Genomic DNA, 25,101 nt, shown 5'->3' on the forward strand with positions numbered 1-25,101 from the left:
TTCAAACAATAAGACATAAATTATTTACAATAATGGGAAGGGATTGTCAACTGCATAGAAGAGTAATAGCTAAGTGATGGTTTACTTCTGGAAAGTTTTCATAAGTGCAAATGCTGTCAGTGATACAAATTATTTCTGAATAATATTAAGTTAACTGTTACAATCACGAGCTACAATTATTTTTTTGCTTTTAGCTGAAATTGGCATTTTAAACCCCCCCAAAAAACCATAAATTATCCGTTATAGAAAAATGAAATTTTAATTAGAAAATGAAAATGCAGATTCAATTGCTGGTCAAAAGAGGAATATATTTGAAATCGAAATGATTACTCTCCTTCATGAGAATCGGCGTCCAGCTGAGTGTTTTCCCTCTTGAATTTCCCAAGAACTTTTTAGTAAACGAATTGATAGAGTGATGTAACTTGACATGGATAAGGCCTTATGGTTTTAGAATAACTGCAGTAATTTGTATTTCATATACATTATGTTTGGATGTTATTGTAATTGGATATTTGTTGTCGTGCACCAGAATATTTCATGACTGGTATACCTTACATTATAGACAGATATCGGAACTGCTCGAATGCACGAAATATAATGAAATTGTTTTTATTTTAATTTTTTTTCATGAATATTCAGGTTAAATAAGTCTCCTGATTCATTACTGGGCAAAAATGCAAATTAACGCATATATGTAGCGCTTCAGTGGCGTGGTTGGTATGGTCTTCGCCGCGAGTTCAATTCTCAGGCATAACATTGAGGAGTGAGAGATGTGTATTTCTGGTGATAGAAGTTCACTCTCGACGTGGTTCGGAAGTCACGTAAACCCGTTGGTCCCGTTGCTAAATAACCACTGGTTCCATGCAACGTAAAAACACCATACAAACAAACAGACGCATATATACATATGCACACACACCATAATTTTGGGGAAAAGATGTAAGGGCTTAATATCCCTTTTCTTGCGTTATGTCGCTCAGTTGATTGCGGCTACTGGGCTGTCGGATATTGCATTTAATTGCCTTACATTAGTTGGTGATCATATAACTAGTGACTCAAGCTATCGACCATTCCATAGAATTAATCCGTGGTCTTCCTCCGTTGTAAAATGACTATTTACTTACTGCTGTTGAATGAGTTGCCTCTGGTTCTCTAAGGGGTGTTGTTAGTGCACCCCAGGTGGTGTACTGTAGGCATCACTACAGGGTTTTTGCAGCGTCCCTTCGGCCCCTAGTTACATCCACTTTTTAGCATTTTACTTCAGTTCTTGCGTCTTGTTTTCAAAAGCTCTCTAATCTCTTAACTATTACTTCTTAGTCCATCTGTTTGGTTTGATTTCCTTTATTCTTTGGATCACCTTATTGCCGTCGAAACACTCCAATTCCCTATTTTCACTGTCTTGCGCGTTGAATGGTCGAAAATGCTCCTGTGGTTGCCTTCTTCACAGCCTTAGTTTCGTCAGTCATGTCAATCTGAGTCCTGGCGCAGCCTGCGAATTGAGTCTGTTTTGGAGGTTGTGCTTATTCATCCTGTACTTGGCTCGTGCATTTTGATTTTCGCTCTTACTAATTTTAGTATTTGTTTATTACTCATTTTACGTAATTATATATTATTTGTGAAGAATTCCAGAAGCTAAGAGATTACAGATATATATATATATATATATATATATATATATATATATATATATATGTGTGTGTGTTGTGTGGTGTGTGTGTGTGTGTGTGTGTGTGTGTGTTTTCTAACTTTTTATAAAGGCGCTGGTATAGCGAGAAGCGTATTATGACCGTTACTCCTTCTTTGGTCTTGAGAAAAAAAGAAAGAAAGAAAAAAATAAAACCACACACACACACATAAGGCCATACCAATCAGAGGAAGCTCCCCTTACACGTTTATGGTCTTTAGGCTTGTCCCTTAGGAATGTGTGTTCATCCTGAAGTTATTAAAGATGATAACATTCTTAAGTGGGAGATGAAAATAAATTACGAGAGAATATTGAATGTATTATTTATCTTCTCCAATTTTTGCAATTGATACTTCTTTGTGATTTCTGTAAAGTCATGGTCATTAACACATGAGGCAGCGATGTTCCTTTTATGTACAATAGAGGGGTCTTTCGACACTGGTGCAAACCAAGTTAGTAACTCCTTTTGTGTCTGGGGCTCATCTCCAAAACTAGTTTTATCAAGGATACTCATATTATATTATATATATATATATATATATATATATATATATATATACATATATATATTATATATATATATAATCTGTGTGTATAATCTGTAAATTAACTGGTAAGCAAAACCTTGTTGTCTCATGGTAACTAGGAAGCAGCTGTATCCATTTAAGAAATCGGAAAATGCTGCCTAGTATGGTCAACCAACAATTAGCATAGATTTTAGTGCAACGTGGTGCAATTGCTGAACATGGTTCTGTAGCTCAAGTTTTTCTCAAAATCTGTTATTAACAAATATTGTTATTACCGTCTTACGCATGTGTTTGTGTGATTTTTTTTTCTTTTTCTTTTTTAAGTCTCGCTGTCAGATTGGTTCTCTCCAAATCGACTTTCATTTGGCTGGGTGAGTGAGTATTGAGTATCCCCTCCCTTTAGGAGAAGAAAACGTCTTGGGCAAAGTAAATGTAGTAGCCATTATTATTAGTTGGAGATTTCTCGGTGCTTTATCGCCCTCTTTACCTCTCCTTCGTCCTGCTGTAATAGTGGGTAACGTCCCGCTGCCCAGGTGTATTTATTATAAGGCTGCAGTTTAGAACCCTTACTTAGAATGTAATAAGGGGCTCGGAAATTGAGCGACGGTAGGAAGGAAGGGTTTTGCGCAAGTCAATATATCGTCGGTGTGTCATTACTTTTATTCATGGCCGTAGCAGGCTTATTGCATATAAGGCTTATTTGTATTTGGTTCATATCGGAATGGTTATATGGAGGGTCTTTAAGCTAATTCCAGAAGTTTTGAGGATAAGAGCTTCCAACGGAAACTTGATGTTGGGTCTTGTCAGCAAATAGTAGAGTCTTTTTGAAAATTGCAGCTGGGGCACCCCACCCCCACCGGATGTGTGTGTGTGTGTGTGTGTGTGTGTCAGTGTGCGGTTGCATGATACCAATGCGTCGAAACACCCTCGCTCTTTATAATTTCGTAAGCAATAAAATACCGACTAACAAAGTAGCAATAATGTACCTGGTGTAAAATCGTGTTTTAACACCCCCGCCCCCAAATTTATGCCTGTTGAACATTTTTTGTTTCTTAATAGTGGAAGGGGTGAATGCGTGTCAGATTGAGATATCAAATAGCTGTCGTATGGCGGATACTCCTCAACGGTTATATCGTATTGCTGGTAATTTCTATGCCGTGATAGTCTCATGGCATGTGGAAGAGTTATGACATCCAAAATGAACGGGATATCTGATAACAAATGAACCTTAAACTTGTGAACACATTCCACGCTGTCGTACTTTGGAATTACAGCTCTTTGTCATGTTTAAACTGTGGACTACTTTAACTTAACAAGGATTGTATCTGGCAATTTGAACGGAACCCAAAGGTATTAGGTTTGTGCTCTTGTTTCCTTTGAATGTATCTGTCGATGTTCTGGAAGTCCTCGTTTTTCTAATATATGTAATTTTCTGTACGCCATTATACTAAAAATTACACCGATCGTTTAGTTTCTGTGAAGAAACCAAGTAACTTTGACACTTCTATTGTAACTTTTTGGCATTACTTAGTTTTGATTAAAGACGCATGGCAATTGCTGTTTTCGTTCTTCCTGCTTTTGATATCTACTATTTACTCAGTTCCAGTAAGTATAATGCGCAAATGGACATTTTTGTGCTACTTTCTTTGTCTTTTGAATGAATAGAAGCATTTACCTCGTCATACGACCATTGGAACTATAATTTTCGCGTTGTGATTATATCAGTGTAGGATAACTTTGTTATATTGATAGATGTCATTTTTTTTATCTCTTTGACAGTGTTTGAAACAAGGTAGAATGCTGTTAATACAGTGGACAGGCGGTCTAAAGAACATGGAAGAGACGTATAGAATGTTTGTACCATTAGAGGAAAAAACACCAATATATCAATATGTGTGTGTCACCTTTTCTAAAGAATAGTGTATTTCGTCTTCCATTTCCTTTGATGTTACAGTATTCCTGCATACAATTCTAGAAACTTCTGGCAAAGAAATGTCCTTATCGTTCCACCATCACGTCCTCGACTGATTGACAGATTTTTTTAAAAGGAACATGAACTCATGTTAGTGACGGTCAGAAATTTGAAATTTACGACTGATTTGATTGATGTTTTCGACAAGTCTGCATCTCGAATATATAGATGTTGGGAACCTGTCGACTTTCTACCCCTTTTCCAAGAAATATGTCCTGTCATATATAAGCGGTGGTAGGTAAAAGTTATGCCTAGGGAGTCATTTAGTTGTTGAAGGTGTATGCATTAAAAGGGAAAATTTTCTTCAGACGTTTAAAAGTATATGACATTCATGACCCCCAAACGTAATTTGTCATGTTCTAGAAGAAGGAAAGTAGTTTTGTTCGAATATTTTTATTGTGTTCGGTTGTTTCTCGTTGAAATTAAGTTTACCGATTCCTCTATTTTACATGGTCTGACTTTTATTTTGTCCTCACTCTTCCCCCTTTCATTAAGGAGGTAAGACAAAGGGTACCGCGAGAGGGGGAAGGGGGGATGAAACTCTTTTTGGGACAAATGGTGTCCGTTTCTTTGTGAAGTGTAGACTGGACTGTTTCTAAGGAGAGAGAGAGAGAGAGAGAGAGAGAGAGAGAGAGAGAGAGAGAGAGAGAGAGAGAGAGAGAGAGAATATGTTTAGTCAATGCCCTTTCCCTTCCAGTCTTTCTTTGATCTGAAAGGGCCGCTTTGGCATCGTCTGCTCTCTCATTCTCCTCATAAGATGAAAAAGCAGTTTTTGGGAGAAACAGAAAAACGCCTTCTCCGTGGCTGCTGTTTTGATAAAGTTTCGGAGAGAGATCTTCATTGCAATAACTGAGCGCCAGAGATTTGTGGCTTTTTAGGCAGTAGTGAGGACAGTGAAGGGGCAATTCCTTTTTTTTTTTTTAATTATTTTTTTCTTATGGTGAAGTGTGCAGAGTAATGTCTTGCATGCTTTAAAAATATTGTTAAGGTATAATGGGCGTGAAAGTTTCATTTTATTTCGGGGAGCTGTGAAATTACAATACAATCGCCATTTTGATAATTTTGGTTAAACGAAAAAAGGATCAGTTGTCCATAAATATATTGGTCATGTATTTATTGCGAAAAACAACAGATCGAAGGTTAAAAAATAAATATATAAGTCAAATTTTTGACGTATAGAAGCCGATCTTTTGTATGTCTCATTAACGCTGCATACAGTATTGTCAGTCTAATTTGGATTGATCTATATTTAATAGCATCATAATTTTATACTGATTTGTAATTAGTTGAATACAGCTATACAATTTTCCTCTCCCTTTATTGTCATTAGATGAAGCCGATTATTTTCTTTCCTTTTAGAAATGCGACTGTAGAGCTCGACGTGAAAAGTTGTGTTGGGTAGATTTTTTTCCATTTGCTTTCTCCATATTCCTACCCGTAGTAAATTTTTTTTTCTCTCTCTCTCTCTCAGCTTGACCATGGCTGCAGAGTGCTTGTTTAAGGTATGCTGTGTCCTGAGAAAGCATAGGAGGCCGTGTAAGGAAGGTCCAGGTTGGTGGGTGTGGGGAAAGGCTCGAAGCGGGAACGACAACGTTGTTGTGGTGTGGTTGTCCTGAGGGGGATTTGCAGCGTCGAGGAGGGAAGTAATTAAAGATCAAAGCTGTGCCTCAGGACGCTCTCTCTCTCTCCCTCTCCATCTGCTTGCAGAAGGAAGTAAAGGACGGTCCTGTGTGTGTGTTAGCGCCCTTTTTCTCTTAACACCGTTTTCTACGTTCATCGTGTGCCGTTTTTCATAGTCTTTCTTGCTGGATCTTTTAATTATAGAATTACACCAAATAAGAATACGTGAAGCTGGCATAGTATAATAACCACACGTGTGTATATACGTATACACAGCAGCAATGTAATTACGCTTTTATTATGTTTCCTTTTTCCCTTACTGTAGATGTACAACCTAGATATGTAAAGTACAAAGGAAGTCGTGGCTCTAAAGGATTCAGGCAATGGCCAGGTAAAGTATTCCCTCCAAAAATTCTCTTTGGTCTTTTGACAGTCAGGCAACTGGTGAGTAAAGCACCCAGGCAGGATTCTCTTTGGTCCTGTGACAGTTGTCGAGACTGGTAAATTCTTTTTCAATTGGGGTTTGTGTCCGGAAAACAATGAAACTTGAATTCCCAAAGTTCAGCCAACTTCTTACTAAAAAATGTGGCCTTTGGCACTACTAAACAGCAGGGACTTTTTACCATAGAATTTTACATCTGGTGTATGATTTTCCTCCATTTTTTGTTTTTAAAGAATTGTGGTATGCTTTATTCTTATCGAAGCTCTGTATCCAGCATTTTGGGAAAGATTTAGAATCGTAGTGATTTCCCAAGGACATCTTTATGGTTATAAGTCGAGGAGATTGTCATGTCAGGGTCGCCGTTAAACTAGCACGAGTTCGAATTTATGTCTTTATGCTGTCCTGAGTTGCATTCGAGTAAAGATGGTTTTGTCAGACGCCAAATAAGCAGCCATGTTGTAGTCACCTCAAAAAGGTTTTAGTAAATTACACCAGACGAAGATTCATGGGTTTCTGATTGATGTATTACCCGTAATGATGATCTCTCTCTCTCTCTCTCTCTCTCTCTCTCTCTCGAGGAATTCTCGTTTTGAGGTATTGGCATGCTGACATAGTAACTAATTATGTAAATATTCTAAACAACACACACACACACTTACGTAAACGACAATTGAATGCTTAGTTAAGTCCTTAGTGCACATGTCTTACATCATTTAGATACGATATTTGCCAAAGAACTACTGTAATATTCCACAATTAAAATGTACTCTGCAGACTGAATTGCTGATGGTGTCGCAAGAATAATTTTGGCTATTGTACCCCAATATCTTGGGTGCTCATGTTTAGCTTGAGCGTATACGGTAAACGACTAAAGATCAGCTGGCTTCCTTGGATGTGACGTTATGTAATAACCTCGTTGCTTGGGTTTGTTCCTGCATTGGCAGTAACCTTTAGGTACCCGTACTGAATTGTGCAGCGTGTCCGGTTTCAGATTCACAGTTGCTGCCCTGATCACATAGAAATAAGTCTTATGTATTGTTTTCGCTTTTAGACTGCATTCCTCGTGTCAATTCTCGTCTTTTCCATTTTCTTATATATAATAAACAAACGATATCGTATGAGCTTTCCCTTATGCCTGAGGGGTACCGATCAGAGCACGAACGCCATCGTCCGGCCTCATGCGGAGCAACGCCCATCGGCAGACGTTTCTCCTCCACGCATTATTTATAAAGCACATTCGATATTGCAGAGGGAGGGAACCTCGGCTGCGGAGGGGTAAGGAACGCCCAGTGAGGAGAGTCTCAAGCCTTTTAGGATTATTATTCGAGGAAAATGGAAACGCGTTTGTCACTGAAGCAAAATAAAAGAATGGTCAGGATGGCATGCGTCACCACTTTGGTAAAAGTTTGTAGAGATGAATGGGGTGTAGGTTGAATGCGCAGTCTTCTAATTAATGAAAGTAGGCACATATAAAACGCTACATATGGAAGTTCATGTTATTATAAAATGTTTTATGTGAATGACAAAAGTTTATAGCAGAAAGTTTTAAATTCTTCCCATTTTCACTTCACACACACACATTCCTTCTTAATACTTGCTTTAGGTGTTGAGATTGATCGGAGTAAGGGTCATAGATTAGTGTCACTGTTATAGTTTACAAGACCATTAAAGCTTGTCCATGATTGGGTTTAACTGGCTAAACCACCTCGCCATTGACTTACAAGAGTTCATGCACGTGCCTTGTGATTTTATCGGATTAAGTGAACCTTGACACGACTCTGGCCTTTCGTTTTTAAACCTTTTTCTCCCTACACCACGAAGTCCGTAATCGGCGCTTGAAAGCTGCGTGTACGTACTCCGTTACACACAAATACGCACACAAAAGAGACTTACTGCGACACCTACATATGCTTTGTATATATACTCTTGTAAGGCATCCGATGTCCATATATTACTAGTGATCAGGAGCACAGAAGGAAGTGCTCGAAATATATGTTTGCAACGTTCATACAGTGTTTTATGGGCCTAGTATGATATATATATATATATATCTATATATTATTATATATATATATATATATATATATATATGTATATATATATATAATAAAACGAATACCACAGGAAAATGATAGTGAGAAAATCCAAGAAGCGTTTCGTCTTTACTGAGACATTGTCAAGGAACGTTCCTTGACAATGTCTTGGTAAAGACGAAAGCGCTTGGATTTCTCGCTATCATTTTCCTGTGTATTCGCTTATTTAATGAAGTCACGTGCATCTACTGTGATTTTTTAAGCATATATTATAAATATATATATATATATATATATATATATATATATATATAATATATATAAAAATTTTTTCTGTTGGATTTATCACGATATTTCAGTTCGTGAACCCGATTTACTGTATTAATAATTTAATAGTTGACGCAGGTGCTCCGATGTATTTTTGTCAGATTTTTTTTCTTTTGTCTTTTCCTCTTTGACTTTTAATAGTGAGGACAAAGATGCGTGACCTCGTTAATGTCAGCGAGTGTTTTAATAAGCACCTGCGCTGCATTTGAACTTGCGCTTTTTCGTCTGCATTTCCTCCTAATCACCGGAGAGTAGGTGGTACGGAGCTATAAATAAGCTTTGAAATTGATACCGCAAATGTCCTCTTTTTGGAAAGCGTTCCTAAATGAACGTAAGGTCGAGTGTCCTTTGTGTGTGCTCTCGCGATATTTTTACTTTTATTAGCGTTCGCTAATTACGGGTAGGATCACAGTGACAAAAGGCTAATTACAAAAATGTCACGTTGGCTGGATGTGACTTATCGACGCGGAATCACTGTGGGTGTTTGCTGCTGCTGCTGCCGCTGCCATATTTCGATTCCACTTTTGAAACCGAAAAATGGGAATCATGATGAAACTCTATATAGATCTGAACTATTTTTGAAAAATAGCCTTTGCGAGTCTGTGCACCGCTAACCCTGATGGTTATGAATATTGAAATTTCAAGGCAATATATTGATGTGTCAGTAAAATCTAACTCGATTTAATTCCTCTTTCGAGAGAAAGGGATGTCCGTTCAATATCCATTCTGAAATTCGGGATTGAATTGTGCGTTGAATTTTCGCCCACAATGGGAATATATTTTGAGTTACACCGATTTGAGAAACGGTGTGGCTGTCTGTCAAACACATTAAAGAGATACAGTCACAAGTTCTCCGCAATCATTGCTTTAGGTTTAAAAATTCTCTACTCCAATTGCGACAAATTTTCTGAGTAAAGAACTTGACAATGCTGATTGCATATTCTTTTCTAACCCGGGGGGGGGGGGGGGGGGGGGGGGGGGGGGGCAGGTCTTAATTACATTATGAATCAGGAAAACAATAGCCCCAAGAGCATTCCAGAACTATGGATTTTCCGAGTAATGAAGTTCAAGACATTTGGAGACTTCACCATCCGGTATCTCGGTAAACATACTTAACATATATAGAATAGAATATAGGATAAAGGCCAAGCGCTGGAACATATGAGGTCATTCAGTGCTGAAACTGAAATTGATAGTAAAAAGTCTGAAAGGTGTAACAGGAGGAAATCATAGTAGTTGCACTACGAATCAATAGTTATGACAGGGTGATAAGTCAGATGGAAGAAAGACAATATGAACGGAGGTACAGTAAAAGTAATGAAAGAGTTTGCAGCTAGGGGACCGAATGGGTGCTGCAAAAAACCAAACGATTATGATGCATACAGTTCGCTGGTGGCATTATCTTTCTACGGGGACTTTACATATATGGCGACCATCAACAAAATTTTCCCAAAAATTGGGCTGTCATGCCTCGGTACCTTGGCCTTCGAGTCTTTGAGTTCCCTTGTATGAGGACTTTACCTTGCATGGTTTACTTACTACTGTTTTATTATAGACAGAGAGAATATCTTATGAATGACTAAACCCCTTGTGTTCAGGAACCTCGCCGAGGGCCTCTCTCTCTCTCTCTCTCTCTCTTTTTTTTTTTTTGGCAACGAGGCCTGTCGTTAATTCCTCTCCTCTTCTCCCTTTGGTTTTTGGAGTAGGAGTGTATATCGTCCCTACGCGGCCGCTTCAGAAATTGAACGCTGTTTACTCATGTTGCTGGCTTTCAACAGAGAGAGAGAGAGAGAGAGAGAGAGAGAGAGAGAGAGAGAGAGAGAAGAGGCGCCCTTATGCCTTCCGCTCGGATTATCTGCTCTTGATAGCCGCTATTGGAGGCCGAGTTGGTGAATAAAAAGAGAAAAAAATCTCTCGAAATTGGAATCTCGCGTTTCTGCTCCATATTTCTACACATATTTGTTGCTGTGAGATTTAACTGAAACTGTGACGGTGCTGCCAAAAAATGTTGATAAAACCGGGAGATTGGTTATTGGTGAAACGCTGCCGAAATGCTCAAACGTTTCCCAAAGTGTCTATGTTAACATAATTAATATTGTTTGATTCAGTAATAAAAAGCCTCATAATTTGCCATAGTTTCTTTTTAGCTTTTTTTTCTATAATTTTTTATTAGTCGAAATGCCATTTACATGCATTTGGGTCTCCTATAAATTTTATTTCATGTGATATATGATGACCTACATACGCAAAACTACATCGTTTGCTTAATACATTTCTTGTTAGATTTTCCAACACTTAGATTTGTCGAAAAATTATGTGTGCTCTATTTGAGTGCATTGGTTTGAATATCAGGTACAGACATTACTAGTCTGGGGTTGATTGTATTATCATTACTTTGTTCCGTTTGCGTATTTCGTAACTACCATCACTGGAACCAAGGCCTATAGACTTTGATTTTGCCATGTCCACCATGCGTTGAAGAATTTCGTCTTGGTTTAACATGTTCAACCCTCTTGCATTTCTAGATATTCTCGTCTTATGCCACTCGATTCCATATCTCTTGAAAGGCTGAGAAAAAAAGTTACTCCCTTCGTTTTACCTTTATTGGAGGAACACCCGTAAATAGCTCAATAACGAAACCCTTTATGCATAGGTACAGCAATAAAATTGAATACTATGAAATGCACAGTTTCAGTTTACCAGTTTTATGATAGTTACAAGAAAGAGCTTCGCGCTGAACATTACGACTGTCTGACGTCAAAATCCGACCCAATGTTTTATCTTCGCTGGAAAGGACAGGTTTTCAGTGGCTGGTGGGTTGACCTGGTATTCTTTAAGTTTAGACCTCGACTGGAAGCGTCTAAACGTTAGGTTTTCCTAGTAGCGAAAAAGATGATGTTATCAAATTTAGCAGGTATCGACAAGTGATAATCTAGAGAGAGAGAGAGAGAGAGAGAGAGAGAGAGAGAGAGAGAGAGAGAGAGAGAGAGAGAGAGAGTTTAGTGCTTCATTCAGTGATGTGAATCTATGATAAGGAACACGAAGGAAGGATACACGTGATTGTGTTCAAGCTTTTAAAGGGGTTTAGCAATCGGCTGATCCAAAGGGCTTGTACATGGCCCCTCTTACATGGTGTAGTGTAGGCGAGTCCGTGACTTTCTGGTAGATGGCGGGGCGTGCCTCTGGCGATTTCCCTATTTGAAAGTGCGTGAGTTTCTGCCGTTGCAGTGTTCGAAGGGTGTTGAATGGCAAACGATGATGCCCGTTTACCATTCAGGTACCCATCTCTTCCCACCACTTGGTCGTAACCTCCTTGGTCGTATCAGTTAGACACGGCCGAACAAGCGTTAAAGCCGTCAAACGTGAAAAAGTTATCTGAATATTTGCATGTCTTTTCAGTCAAGGTCTCTGCGATCTTTGATTCCTTAACCTTCTCTATTCTTAATGGCGAATATTCACCCGTAGCTCAGTACTGATAGGTATCAAGCTTTGGCTATAGGGCTGGCAGTGGTTAGGGGAAGATGAAAGTCTGATTGGAAAGGCAAATGAAAGTGAAACTAGAAAGTATATAAATCATTATTAGAGGCAACGAATGGCTATATGAATGCACTAAAATTTTTCTTCATATTTGTCATCACATTGGATACCAAAATGGTAGGGAGGGAAGGGCGTTTTTGGTTCCAAATAAACATTATTAACCGGAGAAAGTTTCCACTTCTCTCCGGAAGTCAAGGTTTATCAGCTGAATTATTTCATCTTGTTTGTTATTTGTGTAAGTGGGGATGAAATCTCATCTGATCTGAGCATTTGGTTGTCGACTCCAAAAGTTACTTAGATAAGCAAGTCGCATTGCTTTATTTTCTAGTTGATATTTTTGAGGTCTAATAAAGAATACAGGAAATGTTATTGTTGGTGGTTGAGCAATTTGGATATCCTTTTCAGAGAGACGGCGAGACTGATTGTTTCGAGTTGTTTGAGGCTGTGAAACAACGAATGCTTTTCGCAAATATATTTCACATTCGAAATGCTCTAACAAATTAAAACATTAAATTATGATAAGCTGAAGATCCTTGAGCCTTATGAGGCAACAAGTATCAGAATAAGGGTTTAGATTCACAGAGAACAAAAAAGGATTCACAGAAACATCACAAGGAGTTGTAGTGCGGTGAGGTGGGGACCTATAACACTCGGGGTAGGGTGGAGATCTTGGGTGAGATCGGTACCAGGTAACCTTTGACCTGTAAGAGTGCTGTATGATTCCTCCTCTGCAACGAACTAGTCTCATTCAAAACCTACCAATAATTTAGCTTTAATATGAATAATGATACAATGACAAACAAATAATATATATATGTGTGTGTGTATGTGTGTGAGTTTGTACGTGTATGTATAGTATGCTATATACATATATATATATATATTTATATGTATATATGTATATATATATGTGTTTTAACTTTCAACTTGCAATGTAGGTTCATATTTTATAGGTGATTATACTGCGAGAAGACATGTCATTGCTTATCCTAATTGAGTTCATATGCATACCCAGACCCTTCTTGGTTTCCAACACGTTGCCCACCTCTTGGCCTTCTCCTTACGACCTCTCAAGTGTTCAGAACCGGTCTAAGGGAAAGGCGCGATATTGGTGTTGTTTGGACTGTCGAACTAAAATTGAACAGAGGGAGAAGGGTTTCCTATTCATCCCTCGGGAGAATATTTTAGCAGGAAACAGGCCCCAATGATCTTTCTTAATTCCCAGCTACATCCACCACTTGCGAAACAAGTCTCTCTCTCTCGGGTTACAGTTAAATAAGAAATTTAGTCGAGTGTCTGGTTTAGTTTAAGGTATTTTAAAACATGAAAAACGAATTTGTCGTTTTTCAAATCCCCAATTTGTGGCTTTCCTTTACCGCTTCACTTCCTTTAAAATTCTGATCATCATGTCTGAATGGAGCATCAGCGCTGCTGCTGTGGTGGCTTGAGATTATATTCATACTACATATAGCCAACGTAACGGGGCCAGTGCCGTCAGTGCATCACACGTGGTGCAATGTAGGCATTACTTAATGCTCCTTGAAGCGTCCCTTCGGTCCCGGCTGCAACCACTTTCATTCCTTTTACTGTACCTCCATTCATACTCGCTTCCTTCCATCTGACTTCTCACCCTCTTAGGTAGACGTAGTAGGAATAACACGTTCGAAACCGATCTGGGTTCAGTCACATAATTATAGCCATTGGTTGAACATCTGACGGTATACACAGCGTATTATTATACCCCCGCTGCCAAAATTACAATATTACTGTTAAACCGGTTCGTGGCAGTTTCTGTAAGTGGGGTGGGGTGGGAGATTGCTATAATCATGTATAACAAGCTTTACCACTCGTAGAACTCCATTCTTTTGGGGCTGGAGGGCACCACATTTAAAAGCAACCAACGGGGATGAAAAATTTTTATCATAACGTCTTTTTTTCTACTGCTTTGAAAAAATTTCTATAATTTTCTTTGACGGCAGTTAAATTTGACGTAAGTAGACAAGAAAACAAGCTATAATGCATCATTTGAACCATGCCTTAGTTGGTACATTTGCAGTAGAATTTGGTGTTGAGATTCATACAGGCTCCACAATATGAAGATATATATTTTTTTAATATACAATTTTAATATTGAATTTTGTCAGTTTATTTTGTCCGACAGTTTTTTTTTTTTTTTTTTTTTTTTTTTTTTTTTTTTTTTTTTTTTTTTTTTTGTGATGCCGCTGACTGAAAAAAGTAGATTCATTTGTTTGTATCATGATACTTATGTGTATATGAAATTTGGACAAACACACATCATGGTATTTATGTGTATATGTATTTGGACAAACACACACACACACTCGTGTGTTTTTGCAATAACCACAAGGACCTCCTCTCGATTTCTTGACACTGGGATACGCTTGTCACTATCAACGCTTACATATAGTATTTTTCCGGAATATGTGTTTTGTGTGTGCGCGCGCGCGTGCGTAATGTGTGTGTGTGAGAGAGAGAGAGAGAGAGAGAGAGAGAGAGAGAGAGAGAGCTGCTAATTCATTTTTTTATTGTACAAAATAGTGCAAAAACATTCCGAGAGTCATACGACGTATCTCTATCAATTGTAACACTAACATAGCACTCGGAAAGGAAGACTTGATAAGTCTTGGGGCTGCGAATTTGGAGGCTCTAAAAACAAGATTCCAAATGTATACTCTTTGGTCGAATAATTTGAAACCATCTGCTGGTAATCTTGTGCCTGACTTCATTTGTTGGCAGTATTGTATTGTGCGCAGCATTCTTTCAAACATTTAAGACATCCAGTCTTGATAGCCTGTTTAGCATTACACATTTTGAAATTATTGTAGCTTTCAGAGGTAGACAGTGAAACTCAAACAATACAGGTGCGATGTTATCCCAGAGTGAAACACCATTGATTAGAGTAATCTTGCAGTTCTATTTAATATACCTTACAACTTCTTTATCTTACGTCGTTCATGGCAGAGTTGCAATAGTGTACACACTCTTTATGACAGTGAATAAAGTTTTTAAAAAGAACACTATTTGAATTCGTAATTAATATCAAATGTGGCGGAATACTATATCTTAATCTTCCTAGAGATTGGCACGAGTTCGAATCTCCTTACTGAAAAAGTTGAGGTTTCTTCTGTTGATCTTCATTTCGGATTCAGGTCTTTGTAGTGACAGCTTGTGCCAAAAGTATGAATTAATAGAGGGCTATGACAAATACATTTGTATCTGGAAAAAGTGACAAGTATATGTGATGATACGTGAAGAACTTCTCTCTCTCTCTCTCTATCTCTCTCTCTCTCTCTCTCGGTTATTAAAGAGGATTGTAGTGACAAGAATGTAGCCGGTCATCGCACCTTGGGTCTTTTTTTTTCGTTCTTTTTTTATAGACAGCTTTCTCGGGTTAATGCATAAATTTCCATTCGTTAGGCGTTTTTGGTGGGCGCACGCGGAAAGCTACCCTTTCTTCAGCCCTTTTAAAGCTGGTTAAGGCCACGGAGGCCACGCTTAAATAATGATAAAAAAAATGATGGGGAAGGACGCAGAACAAAAAGTGAAATAAGATTTTTTATCTGTGACGTGAGGGGAGCTTCCATTAAAGATATTCAAAATGCCTTCTTTCTTATCATACGGTCGTTGCTGCGTCTCCGCGCCTGGGCAGTGCTGTGACGCCTCAGGGGATCTTTACTGTAGCTGTTAGGGGGGCATTAAACAAGGTATAGGAGGACGACTGTTTTACTGTACTACTGAATGAAAACTTACGGATGATGACTGGGATGTACACCAGAGCGTGGTGACAAAGAGCAAATTGTACTCCTTTATTTCAATGGTCACTTGCAATGAGCCATTCCATCTTTTCCCTCCCAAAGGGAAAGATTCATGTTAGTTAGCTGCCTACTAAAAAAAATAAATAATAATTATTTTTAAAAAATGTGTAATTTGTATCCTAGGAATACTGCAGTCGCTATGCTCTCGTTGGTCATTATATGAAAATCTATGTAATTCATTATGTGAAAATCTGTTATCTATTGTTGCCTCGATGGAAAATATAAAGTGCGACCTTTTTAAAAGATGACTATACTCGTAATATTTGACGGTTCTCTGCTGAAACAAAGCCAGTGATTATTCTTCGTTAGTAATAGTGACAATATTATTTTGTCTCTGGGATTCTTTAGTGTCTTTTCAAAGGTGGACGATGCAAAAAAAGAAGAAAAAATAACCCTAATGTGTGATAAGTTTGGAAGGGAGAGAAAAGAGGAGCCTCAACACCAAACACGGTGACAGCCCATTAACTCTGGAAAGAGTCTGTTTTAGAGGTTTAGGTTGTTTGGTGTTGCACGTTATGAAGCCTAAAGGGGGGGGGTTTGTTATCTTTCACAAATAAGTAAATTCGAGAGTATCTCTTCAAATCTAGTCAGTTTTACAATAAAAAATATATTTTTATTAACAAGACGATGTTTCTTTTGAATATTTGTTCATGCTTTCACCTTTCAGTTCTTATTACGCCGCATATACCAACAAGCAATTCATCTAAAGAGTTAATCCTTTTTTTTTCCTTTCAAATTTAACATTCATTCTTCACTAACATCCATTAAAACATGCTTTCAGCTTTAAGAGGGCATGGGTTCGAAACCTGGTCAGGGTGGTGGTAGCGGACTTCTCAGGTATAATTCCCTTAGTAACGTTCCGGTAATGTGCTCGCATTAACCAGGTAATTGCATTAGGCTATTATAATATATACATATATATGCACATTATAAATATATATACATATATACACATACATACATACAATATCAACTATCTCAAGATAAAGTAAATGGCGGGATTAATAGGTAATTTGTGGCTTATAGATTTATTGATGGTCGACTTGGGTGGCAAGAAAAAAAAAATCCCCGTCATTAATCTATTGTAGAGAATCCCGGCCCTTGTGGAATCCTATAGCGATGTTGTCCAAAAGTGTGTACGCAAATTACAACGCCAGATGGTGGATGCGATTCGAAGGACTGGAAAGAGAAGGGTTAACTTTGGGTTGGGAGAGAGGGGTGGGGTTGGGGGGGGGGGGTGTTACGATGCTTTTAATTGTGTGAGCAGGAGAAAGGATGTACATTTGAATTGTGATGGAATGACACATTCGTCCCGGTATGTTCTCTCGTGGTGTTACAAAGCCTGTTTCATCATAACCCCTCCCCCCCACACACACCCACACACACCATGGTTCTTATTGTACGAAAATCTATTAAGCCTCAAAATTCTGAAAAGTATGAGCAGGTGTAACTGTTTTATTCTTATTTTGGACTGATGTTATCAGAGGATGCTCGTATGTTACCTCAGTTAATATGCCAGCGTTGTGTACAGCGAAATGTTACTGAAGACGATGTCATATGAAAGTTTCGAAAAGGACGCAGCTGCATCTGGATTACATCTTCTCGGTTCATCAGATCATATCATTAAACTCAATTAAAAGCCGTGTGAGGGCAAAATTTCACAGTAAATTTGGTCACTTTCGACTTGCCCCTTAATCGTAGTAGTGTCATGCTAAAAGCTAAAGATGTAATCAGTTAATGCTACGGTAAAGAACCAAAATCCACACATCGCTGTTTGTTCGTTTTTCCTTCCAAGCTGATAAGGTTGTGCCTCGTAACGAAAGAAGTCACGACGATTAAAGCTGACAACCTTCACGCCTTCTTTGTGAAACTAAAGTCATGCTTCACCAGAAGCTGAAGCCCAAAGCTATGGCAATATTAATGATGATGATGAGCAAACGATAAGTATGCAGAGAATGTCTTATTTTTGCGGAAGAAGAAACAGATTGATGTGAAAGTAAGTTGGGTGAATGTAAGAGTATATGTGTGAGACTGAATACCACCACCCTGGTATCATCGTCGTCATCGTAGCCATAAGAAATACCAACCGTTAATGAACGCTTACTCGATCATCCAACGAAATCGTTGTCGATTTCATGTGAACGAAGGAATTCTGGTTTTTTACAAGCTTCCTCTCCTTTCATTCGCTGCTAACGATTATTTTTCACCTTTCTTATGGAGTTCGTTCATCTCCATCCAGTGTTAAGAAGAAATTTACTGGGAAAATAAAGAGTTTAGGAGACATGTGTCCACCTAAAGTTGCTTGGCTGGCCTCATTCTCCCAGGTCATAGGGAGGGGAGTAGGTACCGAGCTCCCACCCTCCCTTCAAAACGCCTGTCACCTCTCTCTCTCTCTCTCTGTATACGTTTCGATTTAACATTGCTGTACACTTTAAGAAAGATTCTTGCAAATTTCAGCAGGGACTATTCAGTGGCCCTTTAAAATATGCAGTGGTTTAGGCATAGTACATATCATCACATGGAGATTAGCAAGGGTCAGAAGAGACTTAATTCTGCGGAATACTGTAAACATCCTTTCGATTTTACTTGTCTGGGGAAGCTTTTTTATAGGTTGTGTGTGTTTGTGTAGAACTTTGATTTATTCGTTAATTTCTTAAAAGAATAGTCTTGTAAAGGGGATTTTAATCATTTTGATAATGATGCGAATCACGTTTGAAATATCGTTCAAATCCGAGTTTATTTTCCGTTCTCATCCCTTGCCATTTGATCGACGCTGTCTTCATGACTTTTAAATTTTAATGTCACTCTCGTTAGTGGGTAAATATTGGCAACGGAAATTCAGTCGAAAATGAATTTCTCCCCTCATGTCTTTTGTAATAACCTTTGCGGCCTTTTGTTAGAAGTCATTTTCTTGACTGGACTGGCTTGTTTCTCTAGATTTTAAGAAGATAAAAGTTTTCTTTACTTAATTTGGGTCAGTACTACAACATTCTTTTAATTTTTGTTTTTTTACGAGCAATTAGGAAGTTATGTGTAACATTGAAATCATACTCTGTAAAACTTAGGAATTTTATCCATCATTGGTAAATATGTAAGTGATATTGTTTGGGGTAGGCCCCAACTCCGGGTCTAGTTTACCTTTCTTAATTAGTTAATCTTTGTTAATTAGTTAACTGGTGCCGTAATTTGATATTTCCTCTTAATAAGCCGTGTAGTTTTTCTAGCAGTCTTGTTGGAGTTGATGAAATTACCTTGCGGGTGATTTTTCCATTTAAATAATAATGTTATATGGCTGTCTGGCAATTATATAGAGGAAACATTTGAACTTGTAATTGAGCGTGTAGATCCTCCAAACTACCCCTTTTAAGTATGTATATTTGATGATATATAGTAATATAAATGTTATTATATGATATATATTATATATATATATATATATATATATAGATATATATATATATATATATGTGTGTGTGTGTGTTGTGTGTGTGTGTGTGTGTACATGGTGTTTTTCGCATAACATTAGGACACGAAATACATAAGTTACTTTTTCATTCCCAACCAGTAAATTTCAGCACTTGAGACACAAACAATACTAGTCCTAAAATTAAACAAAACTAAACCAAGTTCTGATCCGTATCATGCGTTGCAGTAAAAATTTGCCTTATAAATAATTTAATATTGGACAGTAACTTTTTACTTAATTACAACCTTTTGTTCTAATCTAATAAGTGTTTCAATAAGAAAATGTTGTTTTGTATAGCTTAGGTAAATACACCTTGTTGATTCTTAAAAAGGGCCTTCAAGGGGGGAAGTTGCACAACTGATGTTCAAGTATTTTTTGTGAGAGAAAACCGATATATATATAACTTATCAATGTGCAAATAAAACGCACTTCTCTGTTCACGTAAAACAGCTTTCCGTCTTTATAGTAAGTAGGTTAAGCTGGTGTGTTACGAAGCTCCAAAGGATTACAAAGTATTTTGCTTGGAATTAATTTCCCCCCCGAGGAAGCATTCTAAGTAGCAGGCGATTTCGCTTCGCTGCTCTCTCGAGTCAACACATCTTATGTCATTTGCTTTACTTTTACCAGAGGTATTTAATAGTAGACAGCATATATATATATATATATATATATATAATATATATATCATATATATATATATATAATATATATTATAATATATATATATAATCACATTCCCTAATTAATTGTCATATTAAGTTTATTCTCAGTTGAACAATAACGGTGTAAGTTGTAATTCTCCTGTATAAAATTATTCGATCTAGTGGGCTTCATTACTTCCGACTGTGTGGAAGAGAATATGAAAGCATTTCAGAAAAAGTTTAAAAAAGAAAACCGTGGACTAGGGACTAAAAATGGCAAGATGCAATGTATCTTATTGCCCTTGATTTGTAATACCGTCCATTATATCTTGTTTTGTGTATCTTGTCGTTACGGTGAACGATCAATAAGTGAACTTCCTCGAGTTCAGCTCAGCAGTTTTGGGGTTTCAAGTCGAGAACAATGGATTACAGTGTTTGTACTGTTTCTTAGTTCAAATATATTCATGAAATCGCATCCAATTGTTGTAGTTTATTTAATTTTATTTTATCTAATGCTGATGCATAATTATAGTATTGAAAATTTTGAGCTTGTTGAAAGTTCAAGGCTATAAAAATTCTTGATGTCATCTGATGATTATTTATAATATTTAAGGTATTTTGTTCTTTGATTAATGATTGGATACAATTTACGGTTTATCAGCTATATGTTTATGTATACGTTTTTAATTACTTTGCAGTTTGTTTTATCATATCATTTGAATTCGTTATTTGTGCATAATTATGAGATTTTCTTTTTCTTCTTTTGTTACAGGTGACGTGATGACGGGGGTGTGTTTCGTGGGCCTGTGGAACGTGCGAGCGCTTCAGGGATTCGTATTGGCACCGTTGTTCTTCTACTTGGTCATGGGGACTATCTTCCTCCTGACAGGTTTCGTCTCTCTCTTCCGCATCAGGACCATCATGAAGCACGACGGCACCAAGACAGACAAGCTTGAGAGGTTCATGGTGCGCATCGGAGTGTTCAGCGTCCTGTACACTGTGCCAGCGACCGTGCTGGTGGCTTGTCTCTTCTACGAACAGGCCTATCACGACGAGTGGATGGTGGCGTGGCAGAGGGACAAGTGCCAGATCCGCGATGAGCCCTGGGTCTCCTACACCATCAACTGTCCTCCCAATGTCGATCACGACACTCCCCTGTCCAAGCCCGACTTTATTTTCTTCATGATCAAGTACCTGAGCACCCTGGTGGTGGGCATCACTTCCGGCTTCTGGGTCTGGTCTGGTAAGACGCTGGCTGTCTGGAAGAACTGCTACAACCGATGCTTCGGACGACGCACTGAAAGCTACGTGTGACAATCCGCCCCCGCCTGGCCTAATAATGCTCACGCCCTAACGCAGGGGGGCGCATCTGCTCCTTTAACCCCTCAGCCTCCTCCATCCACTGCCACAACTACAGCCGTAGCTCGGCTGTTGCCTGAAGAGGCTGTGCCCTTCAGACCCACGCACACTCCTGAGGAGACTAACTTCTAATGGAGTCAGGTTTCCTGAAGGAGGGAGGAGGATCTTCAGGGATTGGGGCGAGTGGATACGAACGAACACTTCCTTGGAGAAGAGGAAGGGACAAGTACACTATCTGCACTTAGAAGTCTATTACAACACCAGTAATTATAATAGTCAAAATAATACAGAGTAAAAGAAGAGTACTAGCAATGTACGATAGCACTTATTCAGATGTGTTTTGTATTGTTGCCAATGGCCAATGTTTTTGTAAAGTTGCCAGGTAACACTTTATCTGTTAATTATAAAAGGAACAGGTGCAGGTTGTGCATGTTCAGTATCCAATTTGAGCTGCTTTAGATCTTTCATAGAAGGAAATTCTATTTTAATGTAACATTTCAAATCGAAACTTGAATAAAGGTCTTTTAAGCCAGGCGGGAAATTATATATAAATAAATATATCTATTAACAATGACGGAGTTTAGTTTTACCGCAATAAACTTTGTACTTCCTATGATAGGAGGATATTTATTTTAGTTCTTGTCCTTATGCATTTCTAGTTTTTTGTTGACTACTGGTGCATCTTTTGGTGCAATGTGAATCTCCCGATCAGGGATCGTATGTATCAGTGAAAATGTATTGGAAATGTATATCTGGAAAAAAAAGGGGTCGAGTGAATAATAATAGTAGTTTCATAACAAAAAGCTTCCATATTTTTAATATTGTACTTAAAACACACCTGTAACTGCCATGTAATGAGTACCATTCAGCTGACAATCTTCAGACAATCTTGTTGGGAAAACCCACAGTAAGCAATAAAATTTATCACATTCAAGTAATGAACAAATTAAAGGTACATACGATACTTTTGGCGGGGAGAGAGAACCTATGACACCCAACTAGTCGTCACCCCCCCCCCCAGTCCCCCACCCCCCCCCCCCCCCTTTATTTTATTTTTAGTTTTTTTTCTTTTTTTAGTTTGTTTCTAACATTTTGTATTATATTGTTCAAAGTAGGTCTTTGTATCCAATTTAAACTGTAAAGTGAACTAAATACATAGTTTAAGAGTTTTGTAAAATGATGTAAAAATGTTAAAAAAAATAGAGACTAATTATAATGTACTTTCAAAACAAAACGCTGCGTTGCTAATTTCAGAAAAATGCTATATTATATTTGTATTGCTATGTTATCATAGTCTTTCGATTGTTTACATTTTATACAGTGCTTTGTAGAGCCTTGTTTACTTTTTTTTCTCTCATCAAATATTTCGACACAATAGTGATCATGAACTCCCGAGTTACTGTGAATTGAAGAGCATATTTTGTAATGTAGCAAGAAATATATTGGATTGTATGTCTTCAATGATTATGATAACCTGAAAGTCAAAACCATTTGCAATCCACTTCAATTACACTTTCAGCGTCACACTACTAAAAACTTTTCCCAAACATTTTATTTTTTAAACACTTTTTGAGTGTTGTTGAAAGCTTTTTCAATTTTTATTTTGTCTTGGATAATTTTATACAAATGTACGAAAACAATCATTTACTGCGGCAGATAGACTGAAGTATACTATATATATTTGTTGTAATTGCAAGCAAGATGGTTTATATTATTTAACCTTTCATTGACACAACCTGTAACATTGTGAGAGTTTTGGAAGACTTTTTAGTAAGCCATGTTTATATTTGTGTATATAAATATACATTAGGTCAAACTTAGTTTTTAAGCCACTGAATGTGTTACTTCCATAAATCAAAATGAATATAAAAATGAGCATGTCTGTGCAGCAGATTTTTTTTATGTGCAATTGTTTGTAAATTGCTGTTTAGTTCAGAAATGATTAGCTCAGTACTCCTCCCTCTCCTTTCCCTTGTACTGTGTCTATATAGAAGTCTTGTATTGTGAAATGTAAGAGCAGTTTCGGAATGGAGCCGAGGTTCAATGATAAGATTATCGTTAAAGTAATGAAGGCTTTTCAATAAAGTCTCACAAACAAAACATTTATTTTTAGAGAATAATGTAATGAACGAGGGGAATTTATGTGAGAATGTTATTGTTGTCTGTCTCTATAAATAAATCGTTGTATAGGTCACATTATCAATACATACAACTCAGGGCACTACTCTGTTGAAACGAGATTGTATTGGGCACTGTAAGATTCACAGACAAAGACGAAGACGAACACATTTTCGTGAACTTCATTACGCTGGAAAAAGAACGCTAAACCATCATTTTGATTTCCTCTCTTACTAATGTGGAAAAGGAACTTGTATATCAATACTCACCTTGTATGATATTTTGTTCTCAATTGCATTGCAATTATAATTTGTACGATATGTTCTTAATTGCAGCCAGTACCATTATGGGAGTGTGTGATTATGTCGAGATGAAAGAATTGTTGCCGTGCAGGCCCACCAGTGGACAGTAGAACCCCTCCAAGTGTTGTAGTAGTGTCTGTCTGTGTGTATGTCTGTTCAAAGACAAAGTAACTATTACAAACGTCCACAAAGAGCTTGCCACAGTTATAGATGTATTTATGTGTATATTATGTATATAATTCCAATAACTTTTATATATGTTTTGTATATAGTACATAATAAGATCTCAAATTATATTACGTGTTTTTGTTATCTACCTTCTTATGAAAACAGTGTTGGTATACAGAACACATTTTACTGGAATGTAATAAAAGCTATCATAATATACTTTAAAAATGTCGCTACCTGAATTAATTGTTCACATAAGGATACAAACCTCACCTTGTATGTGGAATTTCTCTCTGTGCAGCCGGGGCTAGATGTAGCTTGGAAAAGAAGTTTAAAATCTGGTGGTCTCCCTTATGCTAGTTAAGAGGAAAACTGCCCATGCACACATTAATTGTAGCATCAAAGTTTCTCTTTGACTAGTACTGTGTGAATAGCCATGCTGGAATTTTCATCATGGCTGTTGTTGAAGCTGTACCCTCCAGTGGTTTGCGACAGACTTTTCTGCCTATAGTGTAAAGTGTTAGGAGTGATGATGCCTGCAAAATTCGTCTTCTCACAACGATGATCAGTGGAGATGTCCAAAGCCCGGAGTGGAAAGCGCGTGTCGAGGCCCACACATGCAAGACTGACTTTATTAGGGGAATTGTACAGATCCCTATGCAATGTTCTGTACCAGAATTTATAGAATTCAAAAAAATCATTAGTATCTGATCAGTATACTTTTGAGACTATAGGTAATGTGAAAATAAGAAGCTCGTGTCCAGTAAGGGCAGTACACCACTACTTGTATCGCAGATCCAAGTGCTGGTGTTTATTCTCAAGTACCGACAGGCAAAAGAAAGAGGTATCCGAGAATACTATTTCAAACTTGTTTTAATAAGTAATCAAACAGGCATATGAGGCATAAGAAATGGGTGTGCACCACATTAATTCAGGAACACTACCTCATCCTTGGTATTCCACAAAAATATTTTGTTGTCACAGGTACTGAGGGCAGGTAGTGCCACCAGGCACCCTTTACTTCTTTCTATGTGTGTCCTGAGATATTTTCTTAAAACGTGGTGGCTGA

The 25,101-nt window shown here is 37.7% G+C and overlaps 1 protein-coding gene across 1 annotated transcript in view; it reads left to right on the forward strand.

Moving 5' to 3' along the window:
• LOC135207286 (frizzled-2-like) overlaps nucleotides 1-22,468 on the forward strand; it is a 383,979-nt gene extending 361,511 nt beyond the window's left edge. Inside the window, exon 2 of the mRNA XM_064238955.1 lies at nucleotides 20,858-22,468. Coding sequence (XP_064095025.1) covers nucleotides 20,858-21,399 — 542 coding nt within the window. The 3' untranslated portion in view covers nucleotides 21,400-22,468. The remainder of the gene's footprint in view (nucleotides 1-20,857) is intronic.
• The last annotated feature ends 2,633 nt before the right edge of the window (nucleotides 22,469-25,101 follow it).

This window comes from Macrobrachium nipponense, chromosome 32 (assembly GCF_015104395.2).
Source record: "Macrobrachium nipponense isolate FS-2020 chromosome 32, ASM1510439v2, whole genome shotgun sequence".
Classification (NCBI taxonomy): Eukaryota; Metazoa; Arthropoda; class Malacostraca; order Decapoda; family Palaemonidae; genus Macrobrachium; species Macrobrachium nipponense.